Source organism: Nyctibius grandis, chromosome 4 (assembly GCF_013368605.1).
Source record: "Nyctibius grandis isolate bNycGra1 chromosome 4, bNycGra1.pri, whole genome shotgun sequence".
Taxonomy (NCBI): Eukaryota; Metazoa; Chordata; class Aves; order Nyctibiiformes; family Nyctibiidae; genus Nyctibius; species Nyctibius grandis.
This window is the reverse complement of record NC_090661.1, coordinates 69,361,131-69,375,094: the sequence shown is the minus strand read 5'-3', so window position 1 is coordinate 69,375,094 and position 13,964 is coordinate 69,361,131. Positions and strand designations below refer to the sequence as shown.

Genomic DNA, 13,964 nt, shown 5'->3' with positions numbered 1-13,964 from the left:
AGCATTTGGAAATGAAAAACTTTAGGAATACATCACTTCTGTGACATTGATTCATTCTTAGTAAGTGCATGCAGATACCTCGTAATTCTTAAATATTTGTGATGGTGTTCTGAGACTACTTGTAAAGGGTCAGTGTTTTTGATGTAACATTTTGGGAAGTCCTCTTAAGGGAAGAAAAATCTCAAAATTCTGTTGGTAAAAGTGTGAAACTGAAACAGTTTGCTCTCAGAAAGCTGTATAGATCAGGATTAGTTTTGCTGATCAGCAGTAAACATTTAACAGCCTTGCAAAATCCTTCCTGGCTGGAGCTGACTGATTAATTTTGTTATAGATTATGATAAAAGCAAACACCCAAGGTTGCTGTGAATTAGTAAGTTGTCAGGGTGTTTTAAGTCTGAAGAAGATATATCGAAGTCTAGTTCTCTGCATTGCTGCACTGTTAATTTCTGGTTTATTAAGACTTAAAAACCCCACAGCTTCAGCTGTGCTGTGATGCTTATGTACTTATGGTACACACACTGATCTGGTAGGTTTCACGTGGTTCTTTAAAACAGTGTATGAAGAATAATTTATCCGGTATGGTTTTTAGGGCACACACACACTTGTTACCAAAGAACAGGTACTGCTTAGCTTCCTTGCTAGCTGTTCTCGGTGTAATGCTGCATTGCTTCATGGTGCTCTCCAGACTTCTAGTGCTGTGCAGTGGTTCTTCCAGCCTTTTGTGTGTTCTTTATGTCTCACTGGTTTTATTTCTACATCTACCTCATAGAATGTCCATTCTTTTTTTTTATATTGTTTGGAGAATAAGAATTCAAAGCAGGAACCTCTGACAGTAACTCACACTGAATACTACATGCTAATTGTAACCACAGCATGATTCTCAGCTAGGTTGGTACACCTGGTCCAACTAGGTGGTAGTGGAGCAGCCCTCTAAAATAACCTCCATGTGGAAGGTTTCAACCTCTCAGTCTTGCTGGGCGCTAGAAGGTGGAAAGGTAACTCTGTTTTTTCTCTTTACTTACCTGCTCTAAATCTGCTTGGAGCAGGCTGTGTGGTAGATTATCTTGCCTTTGACTGGGCTGCTGTAGCTGTCGATGATAATGCAGCACCAGTGATACTAAGGAAGTGGCTGTGTTCAGAGAGGCAGTAATGCAAGTGCTACAAAGAAGGAGACCCAATTCTTCATTTTCTGTTTCTGAGGCGAACATTTGGGATTCTCTTAAGCAGTTGGGATTGAACAGGGAGCTGTGCATTTGTAAGGCTGTCTTTTCCCTGGGAAAATAAAAGGGATGTTAAAATTGATAGGATTTGACGCAGATGTTGCAGGTCATGACGCAGTAGTTGAGTGATTCATTTTCTGTTCAGTACACTGCCTGTGAGATCATCTATATTCACAAAATGGATGCAAAATTTTATCTTTTCCTTTGTGCTAAAAGATACTGGAATGAACCTGAGAAGATTCTTGTCATGCTTGAGTGTTTGAGAAAGCTGTAAGTAACAGGCATCCTGGAACTTCTTGTCTGTAGAATCACAAAAATGATATTACAACTGCTTGTATTTGGAGGATAACTGAAGTTATAAGAAAGCTATCACTCTTTCTTACGAAAATGTGAACTGTGAAATAGTCCTTGATAGTGTTTTAGGGAAAGTATTTGATTGCTTAGGAAATGAATTGTCTGGATTGTGCTTTTTTTTTTAAATGGCCCAAATGGTCCTTTGAATGAAATGTAGTTTCTCCGTAATGTTTAATGTAGTGAAGTTTCAGATGTAACATGGTGTTATTACCATTCGTTCCTCAGACTAAAATTTGCACAGCTTACTTGTGCTTCTTACATGCTTGAAGGTGCAAAAATAGATAGGTTGGGAGCATGTTTGATATGTCAGGGCAGGTGTGTTCTGAGGTCTCTTGTCCCCTTGCATTATATGAAGTCTAATTTGTCTTAATTTTGAAACGTGCAGCCTTTTTTTTTGATCTGGTATTTAAGCAAAGAATGTAAATTGTTACCATACAAAAGTGTGTGGATCCTAAGCCTCTGGTGTTTTGGATAAACAGTCTTTCCCCTTCACTACTTTCTCTCTCTGCATCAAAACCCAGCTGTGCATAGTACTTTCTGTTGAAAGGGATTTGTGTTTATCTGACTTGTTTTGAATGCAGTAAAAGCTAGATCTCACTTTCTATCGTCTTTATCTGTATTTAGTTTAACAAAATGCCGTATCAAACAATTTCAGTGGCATTTGGCTAGATTATAGATCGTTCTCAGATGAATAGCATTTCCTCTATAGTATGAGAGGTTTAGGGTTGGAAAGAGGATTCTCTAAACACGGTGCTTTGCCCACCTCTTATGCTCTTTTAGCTAGAATAAAGAGCATGCTTTGAAATGAACTTGATTAGTTTATACCCTGTATTTTGCTGTGCACTAGCATTGCTGGTTTTATGCAGTGGTGAATGGTTTTAGTTGACAGCTTTGGAGATGGGCTTAAAGCACTGAATGAAATTGCCTCCTTGTTAAATGAATGCTGGGGGGAGCAGTAAAATGTTGGAAATAAGGATTGTTAAGGAAGTCATTATGTGAAAGAACAGATTCCCTTACCCTTTGCTTTCTAAAAGGAACACCCCTTGCATTCTAATGTTCTTTTGGCATATTGCTTATATTGGAATTGCTATAATAGTATCTTAAATGTGGGGGTTTTGAGTTTGTGTGGTTTTTTTTCCTGTTAAAGGTAGCTGCTCTTTTTCCCTACTAGCATCATGGTCATGGATGGCTTTTAAGAACTCTGTGTCGTAAATGAGACTCTAATCATTCCTTTCTCTGGCTGTAGTGCTTAACTGGGCTGCTTATATAGGTTTTCAGCTACTAAGTTGTTTGGAACTGTCAGATTATTTGACTGCTTTAGCTGAAGCTTATCCTGGTACTCTAGTAGTCTGCATCAGTGTGCTGCTTTAGGCTCTTCTAGAGTATTAGCTTTTAATCAAACTCCTGTGCTGCTTATATGGTTGTCTTGCGGAAGCCTATGCAGCAAATATCCTCCATTGCTGCCTCTTGAAATGCCTATTTCCACCTTGTCATCAACACATGCAATTGAAGATTTTGAATTTCTTTAGTTAAACTAAGGTTGCAATGCCAATTGAAACTTACAGAAACTTCTGTCTTTCAGAAGTGGTGGCAAGGGTCTGCTATCTGTGATTTCACAAAAGCAGAAGTAACAAATTATTTCCCAGAAAAATAATGTGGGGCAAGTAACAAACCACTTGCTAAGAAAGATATGGTCAAAGAGAATTATAAGAATTTTCTATAGTAAGTGCCTTCCACCCCAGAAGAAATATCAGTAATAAAGCCCCGACTCCTGTGCATGTCACTTTGAGACTGGTTGCTTTTGCGACTCTGCTTCTGTATTTTCTTAGTCTATTTTCCCACATTAGTGAGGGGGAAAGTATCAAAATAGCAGAGAGGTTTGGGAATTTTGAAAGAAACTTGAAGTGTAGTGTAAATAAAGCTGATTAAAAGTAGTTATTCCACAATTGATTTGGTATTTGCAAGCCAATAGCATCCTTTTTGTATAGGATGAAGTTTATATAGATCAGGTGTGTATTTTCTTGAATTGCCTGTGTTACATAAGCTAAACTTTCATGAGGATTAGTCAGCTGTATTTTCTATAAGTATTCTCCATAAAACAAACATTTTTGTTTTAAACTACTATGTCACAGTTGTTATAATAGCAGGGTAGTTCTGCTGACAGCAGAGGGAATGTGTGGAGTGGAATAGTTCAAAAAGCATGAATTAATCTGAACTGTAGTGTACCAGATTCTTTCATTGCTTGGGGAAGGGAATGAGAAGAGGCCATAGCAGCTAGAAATAGGCTTTTTCCCCTCAGTCAGGAACTTGCGAACCAGAAGAGCAACTAGTTCTGTTCCAGAACACCAAGGGAGAAGCAAGGTCACCCTGGAGAACCCCAGCTACTTCACATGTGATTTCTTGTGGTGTTTTCAGTAGATAAGGTTCTATTTAATATGTATACCTCGTGAAGGAGGGAAGTACGTTCTAGCTTATCTGTTGTAGGTGCCTTTGAAAGATTTTTTTTTTTAGTTTTGTTTTCACGGCGTGCATAACCTTTTAGGCGTGTATTCAGCTAACCCACAGTTCTGATTCTGATCAGAAAGAGGCAGGCTGTATTATTTTTATGTATTTGAACATAAAAGCACCATAAACGTAGTATACAGCTTTTGGTCAAGCTGACTGCTAAGTTCCAATGGTGGCAGGAGCAATTGGGAGCACCTTTTGAAGGGTAACTAAAAAAAAAAAAATAATTAAAAATAACCCCTAATCAGTAGCCAGTGATGCAAATCAGCCTTCTTTCTGAAAAATCTGCCTGATAATTTCCGGGTTATCAGGTCAGACTGCATTTCACTGAACCACTGGAACCTCTTTGAAGGCTGTACAGGTAAGCAGTAAACTAGGCAGGCAGTGGTAAATTTGGTGCTGGGGAAGAGGAGGCTTGTGGCGAACACACAGGACTGATCACTATGCCAACGAGTATTCCAGAAGTACTGGAGAAGGGAATGCTTCCTAAAGTGTTTTATGAGAGTAAAATGACTTCACAGATGCAAGTTGTAAGAACAAACACTTGTCTCAAAAAAAACCCCACCCAAAACAAAACCAAAAAACCACCCAGCTGATTATAGCCACAATTAACTACTCCAACATACCTTTCTCAGGGATAATCAGATTCACAGATGCAAAACCATTGCTTTTAACTGGGGAAAGAGATGAGATTATTTGGGATTTTGGAACTTGCTGGTTTAGATTTTCTTGCTCTGCAGGAAGACTGCTTTATTAAGCTGTACTGCTGGTAGCGATTAGAAGCATTTATGCCTATAGAGATGCCTTACCTAGCAGAGTCTGAGGTGGGACTGTATTTCATTCAGGACTTCCTCCAAGGCTGTGTAAACCAAAGTTCTTGGATCAGTGGCTCTTCTTACTCAAGGAATGGAAGCCCTTTACTTACTATAGTTATTATAGTAACAAAAACTCTACTTAAGGCTACTTCAGTTTGCTGCTGTAACTTCTTAAAATGTTTTCCTTCAGAAAGAAAGAAAAATCACATGGGAATCAAATCTTCTAGCACATGAGCCTGCTGTGAAGAGGAAAAGAGAACAGACTGTTTAGGTTCTTTGGTCGATTTGGCAGGAGGTGCAGGAGACTTGCTTTGACCTCAATCTCCATTGCTGCATGCATGGGGAGAGTTTTAACTCTAAAGATGTTGAAATGAGGTGGGAAGGCCTAGATTTTCCAGACTAACTGTAATGGAAATGTCATGGATGGACTGGATCAAGCCTTTGAGTTGGGGATGGACTAGGTGACTCCTTGAAGTTCCATCTAGCTCCATTTTCCATCATTCTGTGTTCAGGAAGCAACTGTACACTTTGCCAAAGGTACATGCGGTGCAATGGGGAAAGTGCACCTTTGGAAGACAGAGGGGAACCTTTCCATCAGTCTAGGCTTGTTGAGTTACCTCTGATGAATGAGTTTTGGGTGCCAGGGGGTGATGATGACAATGACAACAGTATCTTCCTTCAAACTTCCAAGAAACTTCAACATTAAATGTTTCTGCTGTAATCCATTGTAGTCATCTGCGGAGCACTACAGCGTTCAAGAAGCAGTCTTGCATTCACTGCCAGAACTTCACCGCAGGAACAGGCTGACGATTAACTACTGCTGGTGGTGGAGGCTGCTTCAGAGACAGAAATCGATGCATGTAATAATCAGCTGGAAAAAAGCTTAGACTTAAACTCATACTGAGTTAATATCTTTAATACTTATACGCAGTACCAGAGAATAGAGTTCAAAGGAGAAAATAAACCAGTGCTGTCCTGTTGGTACAGATGTACTGCTTATCTTTGCTTTTCCTATTTGGCAACACTTCCCAGTGAGATTAAGTTTGAGAATAACTTCACTGTCCTATTTCATTGGAATTCTCAGCTAATTGGCAGACAGCAAGTGCTTGTTTTATGAAGGTCTGATACAGGAAAATGTATCTGGAATAAATATTGTCCTTAAAAAAAAAAAAAAGAAAATCCCAAACAATTAAAGTTATTTTGCTGAAATAGTACCTCAGTTCTCCTAGGTAGGAAATGAGTTGTTCAGTGTGATACAAATAGGGTGGTGTAAAGAGTGTGAAATACTGGCAGTGATATTACATAAAAGGAGACACAAGTTCACTTATCTTGTTGTCAATGTTGCATATGTTGAAGCTTTCTGTTTGCATTTTGATGTAAACTAGCATGTGGCTTTTTTCCTTTTAATTTGTGTTCAAGGGGGTAAATGTTGGATGCTTCAGCAGAAGAGGGCTTTCCAGTTAGTCAGGACTCCAGCATACAGTTGTGAAAAGCTCTGGATGTTGTGAAGGTTAATAACATGCTTAGACTTCTGCTGTTGTGGATGTCATGATAACTGTAGACTTGCAAAGGAATCTCTCCTGCCCTCTGTGCCATTTTTCACTGGTTGCTGATATAAGTGCTTCTGTGGCTTTGCAGTGAACTGGAGACTGAGGAATTGATGTGGTTTAAAACTAAATTTAAAGCATAAATGTGGTTTTGTTTCCCCTTCATGTGAACCAGGGAGAGAGTAGCAGGAACAAAATAGCAAATGAAAGGTGGGACTGCTGCTTTTGAAAGCAGTGTTGGCCCACGCTAATTCAGTGATGGTAAAAATACAGTGTAAGCACAAACTGAATGCTGAGTATGTACTACTGTGTGATACCAAACATGCAGTCAGAATGTACTTAAAGGGAAAAATTCACTCGAGTCTGACTTCACAGTGAAAGCTGTGTTGCTAATACTTCTGCAGCTTTATTGTTTAGCGCAGCAAAGGTGTGCTTTCTCTCACCCATTAGAAGAGCAATGGTAACAACTGAACTGTAGCATGTCACAGAATCACAGAATCAGTCAGGTTGGAAGAGACCTCTGGGATCATCGAGTCCAACCATTGCCCTGACACCACCATGTCAACTAGACCAGGGCACTAAGTGCCATGTCCAGTCTTTTCTTAAACACATCCAGAGATGGTGACTCCACCACCTCCCTGGGCAGCCCATTCCAATGTCATCTGTTCAAAGCTAAGTCTGTGAAATGGGATGGTTTGCATCAAAAAATGACGAGGTGTGCAATAGAACTGTTAGCAGTAGGTGAGGAAAGCAATGTGAAATTACTCCTCTTTGTCCAGTGGAAATATTACCTGTGAAAGTTATGACTTACTCAGTTTGTAGCCTTTTAGGAGGTAGGTTGCATAGCTATGGAGAGAAGTATTTAAGTTTTATGATAGTTTGTATTTTTATAGCATTGTAAAAAAAAAAAAAAAATCAGCTGATTGCAGCAGCTTCTGTGTCTGGCAGCTAGTAGATATTCTCCTTAATTTTGAGGATGACTTGCCTGAGTTGAAGTCTAACTTTTCGAGGTGCAGGTCAAGGTTTTTAGAACTCTTGTCCTAAATAAGAGGTCTTGTTTACTCTTTGCCACTGGCTAAGCCTGATTCCTTTTAAAAAAAAAAACAAATCAAAACAAAAAAGCTTGTGTAACAAGCCATCCCACAAATGGTTCAAAACTTCTTGATGATCTCTGAAGTAGTCAAGTAGGTTCCTACAAGACTTGTAGAAAATAGGAACTTGCCAGAATGTTCGGACTGTGGGAGAGAGCATGTGTGGTCTTGCTCTCCAAGGAGCTGTGAATCCACGCAGAGGAGAGGCTTTCATTACATATCCCAACCATGGGAAAAACTTAATTGGAGTTTGCATTTCATTATATACCAAAATCCTCAACTGTTTGATGTAAATCTGTAGGAAACTGGCTTTGATAATTATGGTGCCCATAGCCTATGCCGGCACCACTCCCTTATTTGCAAGGAATAGTGCTATCAACAGAGATAATTATCCCACGAGGTTTTGTAATGATAGTTGTCCCAGTATTGCTGTCGCTGAGAAGCATTTGGAAGAACTGTAGGGCTGCTCTTACCACAAGCATTGGTCTGATGTTTTGGAACATCTGGAGCACTTCAGAAGTGCCACATAGATCTGCATGTGAGCAGAGTGGTCTCGGAAATGGTTCGTTCTGTCTCTGTGAAATTTGATTTTTCCTATTTTGTTTTATTAGTTGGAAACAACATTTGTTGTAGGCTTTTTGGTGGGATGGAGAGTTCCAGCTGCAGGTTGTCTTTGGTTGTGCTGGCCATCTTGCGAAGCAAAGAGTTTGCATCCTAATGTGCTGGTCCCTAAGGTGCATCAGGCTTCTGGAAGGGTGCACAGAGAAGGGAAATGGGCTGATGTGTGTGGAGAGGGGTTGTGAGATGATTCAACAAGGAGCTTCTGTTTTGTTTATGAAGCTCTTGTTGGCTATGGGGAAGCTTGGAGTCGCCCAGTGTTCAGTGGTGGGGAATTTGTGGCCTTAGTCCTTGTCCCTCTTCTTCCTTTGCAGTTCCATCATGCTGCTGCCTGGGAGGAGGCAGTTGTTGCTCGCCCAGGCACTGTTCAGTTGGACAGTTGAGAAAAACGAAGAATAGGAAGGGGCTGCTTCTCTTGCTCTAGCTCCTTGTGCCTGTGCTTAGAAAAGCTGACTCGGCAAGGTGTGGGTGGACATGCCTGTGTTCCTCCTCCTGAATGCTGAAACCCACCATGTTCTGCAGGACAGCTCAGTTTAGGAAGGGGGGGGACTTGCTAAGAGGTGAACATGGGTCTGCTGCCTCAAGAGCAATCTTAGTTGCACACTTACCGGGACAGAGATGCTGGGTGTGTAGGAGGGTTCAGGTCCTGTTGTGGCTGACAAGATCCTATGGCATTAATATTGGTTCATTTGGTATGTAGATTGTTTAGGTAGTGGGAAGGAAAGGTGTGGCCCAAGTGCCATGGCGAGAGCTGGTTTGTGGTGAACAAGGTGAGAGTCCTGGCCTAGAAAAAAATGAAGGTATTTGCTGGCTGTGCAGAGGAAGGAGGCAACTTCTATGACACTCATTTTTTTTTTCCTCCTGTAAAACACCTACATATGCCTTGTAATTGTCCTAGCTCTTTTTATCAGTGTCAGATCAAAATAAAACTTGCAGGTCTATAATTAAAGCATAACAAATAGTGAAACTACCACTCAATTCCTCCTGCCCTTTTGTGCAAACGGAATTTAGAAATTGGCACAAAAAACCTTCATGAAACCTTGTCGGTGCTAATCAGGATGAATGAATTAAACTTTCAGTTTCCTTTTATTTCCTCCCTATTTGACGTTTCCAAAAGGCTTTTTAACCTTGAGTGGCTTCTCTCTTTTTTTTTAAAAGATAATTAAATCCCACAGACCTGAAATAAAACCAAGTAGCCTTTCCCAGTTACGATTGTTTTGTGAACATGAGAAAAAACAAACAAAACCCCACCAGCCTGGTTTTAACTTTCAGTGGAACTACTTAAGTTCAGTACTGCTTAACAGTTACACAAATACAAAAAAATTTAATTGCAGAATATAAAGCTTGTGATGATACTAGTTATTATTTCTGAAGGAGTTATTGCTTTCTCAGGTTTTCAAATAAAAATACTTGTAGAAAGAATGTTGTTTTCAGGCAAGTTAGAACTTGCTGGCATATTCGTGGTAATACAGTGTCTTTGAAAGAAAGCATGTGTAGGTATCTAGGAAGATTCAAGCTGGAGAATCAAATTGTTCCTAATTTAGGTATTTAAGTTGCCTGTGGATTGTATTGATACATCTTTCTAGGAATTGGTCTCTTGTGACGAGGATCTGCTGTGTTAACTGAGTGCTACTCTTCTCTTGTATAGGGTTAATAACAAGCTTCCAAGATACAAGTAGGCTGGCATGAAATAATAGTGATTTACTCCTGTTGTTTTTCTGCTGTGTTGGGGAATCTCTCTTCATATTCCAGCAAGGCATGAAAATGGGAGTGAGAGATCAAGTTCGATTATAGCCCAGCTGAAAAGCTCTTAACTTATTATGTGTCTCTAGCATCATGTATTAAATGTGTATTTAAAAAAAAGTCTGTTTTTATGTTCTAGAGTACTTAAATTTGAGATTACTTCAATCTTAAATCTGTGCTTATTTGTGCTCACACACATTCAGCAGTCCTGCAGTTTGGATCACTGGTATTTGGACACTGTGCATGTGAAGTTTTAAACCATTTTCCTGCGTGACACCAGGTGATCCTTGACTGAAGTAAGCGGTACGCCTTCTGCAGGGCAGTGCTCCAGAGCTGTAACAAGGAGAGCGCTTGCTTTCCTCCACTACCTATTTCTCATTTGTTTGCAAAAGGATACAAGTTCCTCCAAGTGCATTCTCTTGTTACACAAACTAGTTATCATTACATTCTGCACAGGTAGCTAAGAAAAAAAAGATTCTGGGTTACTGTATTGCTTTCTCTAGTCAGCAATTGTCATAGAATTGCTCTTGTAGCCCACACAGTGAGTATTAGCCTTCTGCAGGGCTACAAACAAATGATTTTAATCTGCAGATAGTGTGGTGGATGTAGAGCTGAACTACTTCTAAGTATATCTCTAAACAAATAATGAGTTCTCCTAACTTTTTTTTTTAACCTTTTGTGCTTTGCAGGGAGTTAGTCACCTTTAAATCTTGCTCTTTCTTCTCCTTTTCAGATTCTCTTCCTGACTGTGACATTAGCTTTTAATCATAAAGACTGTAGGAGAGGGATATCTGTGATCAGTATAGCATAGACCTGACCAGTAAGACAAATGAGATTTTTAAGTGGAGTAAGATCTGTAGTTCTTCAGGCAAAAGTCTGAAATCTCTGAGGATCAGGAATGGAAGAGGCTTCTATGCACTAAAGTAAAGCCCTAAGAGACCTTCATAGACCAGCTGAGAGTTATCAAGAATGCTACAGGTGACAGTTCTGTGGTGAGAAGCATCTAGTTGTGCTAGATCTTTGGGGTGGGGTGATGATGAATTTAATGCTTATGCATTGCAGAGAAATTTCCAGTTGATTCCTTCCCTGGGGAAGGAGCTATGTCCCTTTGAGGCTTCAGACTTCTCTGAATAATTAATCTGTTGGGTCTCTGTCCTCAGAGAGAGATGAAGGAACTGTTGAAAGCTACTGTGTTACACCTGATAAAGGAAGTCATTAGCAAGTCTTCAGATACATTCACATGAATTAAAAACACTTGCATCCTCTTTCCTTAATAATAGATGAAGCCTTTAGGATCAGAGTTAAAAAAAAAAAAAGGGGGGGGAAGCAACTAAAAAAATCCCTATGTGAGTAGAGTAAAATTCCCTTTCACTTAGTTTGACTTGCCCCTAAACTACTTTGTTTTTCCAAATTGCCCCTGTTCTTTCTCTTGTCTTCTCCATTCCTGTGTGAGATGTGGGGAAGGGGGTGGTAGGGTAAAGACATCTTTAAAACTCCCTATGGGCTGAAATTACAGACAAGACTTAGGATTTGTTCTGTCAAGTTCCTTTAATTCTAGAGGTGAAGAAGTGTTTCTCTGACTGAACAACTTGGTATTTCATTTGTAGTTGATGACCATATTAGTGATGAATAAAATTTCAGCCAGTGGTAGGGAAAGAATGTTTGAATGCTCATAATTCAGGAAACAAAGTTGTCCTGTTTGTGTGACTTTCTTTGGTTTTGACCATGTATTTGATGACATCAGGATAATGTGATCAAATTGCTGCTCTTCTTTTCTGTATTCCAGATTGGTGGTCTTCTATGCTAAACTTTTTTCTTTATTTCTAGGTATAATGGATCCCTCCCTAATGGTGACAGAGGACGCAGGAAAAGCAGATTTGCCCTTTATAAGCGACCTAAAGCAAATGGAGTTAAGCCCAGCACTGTTCACGTGATTTCTACTCCCCAGGCGTCGAAGGTATGTGACAGTGGGGCAAATCCTGTTTTTCTGATGGTCCTGGGTGGAGTACAACTCTCGTGTTACTGCTGATTTACCTTGCTGCCAGTTTATTCTGTGGTAGTCAGATATATTTGTTTAAATAAAAAATCTGCAGTGGATTTTCTTTCTAGGCGTTATATATCTTTAATTTTAATCCATTTACCTGTTTAAAATAGTCTTTAACCTCAGGTATGAGATAATCTGACCTTTCTGCCCCTGTTCAGACAACTGACGTTGTCAGTGCTGATGGTTTTATCTGGGCCATACAGTACTCATGTGATGCAATACAAGAAGTATTTTGATTTCTTTTCCCCTGGAGTGTGAGGTTAGCATGTCTCTTTCCTCTTCAGGAAGATAACTGACATGGTATAAAAAAACCCTTAGTCGTCCTTGTGAGCCTTTAATTTTTGTTGCTATTAATGATATTATATATGTTTTCACTTGAAGTCTAGTGTAAGTGAAAGAGGAAAAGCAGTAAAGTAAATATATTAACATAGTAATATGCTAATGTCTAGAGCTGTTTGGTTTAAAGTTCTGGTGGTGGAACATATTTCAAGCTGCAAAAAGTCCTCCTATCTCTTCTCTCAAACCCTTTTTCCTGGAAGCAAGAAGTGACTAGAGTTCTGGCCAAAGTGGAGGGGGACTTCTGTTCTGTGGTGACACTCACCAAAGTGGATGGTTTGTAAGAGGCGTACGTCACTTTTACCAAAATACGTATCGAGAGAGGGAGAGAACATACACCATTCTCAGAACTGCATCCAGGTCTGGAGTCCTCAGCACAGGAAAGACATGGACCTGTTGGGGTGGGTCCAGAGGAGGGCCACAAAAATAATCAGAGGGCTGAGGACAGGCTGAGAGAGTTGGGGCTGTTCAGCCTGGAGGAGAGAAGGCTCTGGGGAGACCTTATAGCACCTTCCAGTACTTAAAGGGGACTTGTGAGATGGGGACAGACATTTTAATGGGACCTGTTGCGATAGGACAAGGGGTAATGATTTTAAACTAAAAGAGGGTAGATTCAGACTAGATATACGGAAGAAATTTTTTATGATGAGGGTAGTGAAACACTGGAACAGGTTGGCCAGAGAGGTGGTAGATGCCCCATCCCTGGAAACATTGAAGATGTCCCTGCTTAGCAGGGGAGTTGGACTAGATGGCGTTTAAAGTCACTTCCAACCCACGCAGTTCTGTGATTCTCTAAGTGTGTCTAACTTAGACCAAGAGAAGAATATTGTTTAATGCATAGTATAGGATTATGTTTTCTTTTATAATACGTACCATACACAGTATACACCTAAACTGAGCAAAATACACACTATCAGAGCTTTTTTTTTTTAAAGATCTCCACTAGGGCCTGCCTAGTGCAGATAAATATGTAGTCTTTTGGATTGAACGCTTCTGTAAATATTTTTCAGTGTTCCTATTCTCAAAATGAAAGCATTTGTGAGTTAAATCTTCCTGATGAAATCACCCTTCAAAATAGAGTACCTGTAGTCTATGTTTATGTGTTGGTAACACTAGTTTCTTAAAATGTAACAAATGAAAAAAAGTGTTTTTACGTAGCTGATGGAAATATACACATGTTCTCACGGGGTAATTTTAAGCATTTGGACTGCAGATAGTATTTCAGCATTTGAGTTGCAAAATATTTAAACACCTGGCAGACACCACAAGGTATCTGGTTAGTGTTCATCTGCCTTGTTATTGTAGTGCAGATAAAATATGTGGGCTGTACAAATTAGTGCCCTTATAAAGATAGCATAGGGTCTGGGACATTAAAGCCCCTCCTTTGAGGATTTGGATTCAGGTAGATATGTCAGGTTGAATGTATTCTTTTGCACTTTCTCTGAACCCTTATAAAAGAGCTTTTGTGTATTTATACTGTTGTCTGGGGCAAGGCTGGTGGACGTGTGCCAGAACAGTGATGCAGTGGATTTCAGCTAGTGCTCTTTTGGATGCACAGAAAGGACGTTTACATTTTAAGACTCTTCCGTAGGCTTTTCTAACATCTTTAATACCAGAGCCTAAATGTATTTTACTAGGAATGGCTTCTGCATACAACTTTTTTAAATGATTCCAGAAACATAGACTAATAG

The 13,964-nt window shown here is 39.8% G+C and overlaps 1 protein-coding gene across 1 annotated transcript in view; it reads left to right on the top strand.

Moving 5' to 3' along the window:
* The window catches only part of PELI2 (pellino E3 ubiquitin protein ligase family member 2), a 73,086-nt gene that overhangs the window by 14,571 nt on the left and 44,551 nt on the right, over nt 1-13,964 (top strand). Inside the window, exon 2 of the mRNA XM_068399258.1 lies at nt 11,721-11,850. Within this exon, the coding sequence (XP_068255359.1) occupies nt 11,721-11,850 (130 nt within the window). The remainder of the gene's footprint in view (nt 1-11,720; nt 11,851-13,964) is intronic.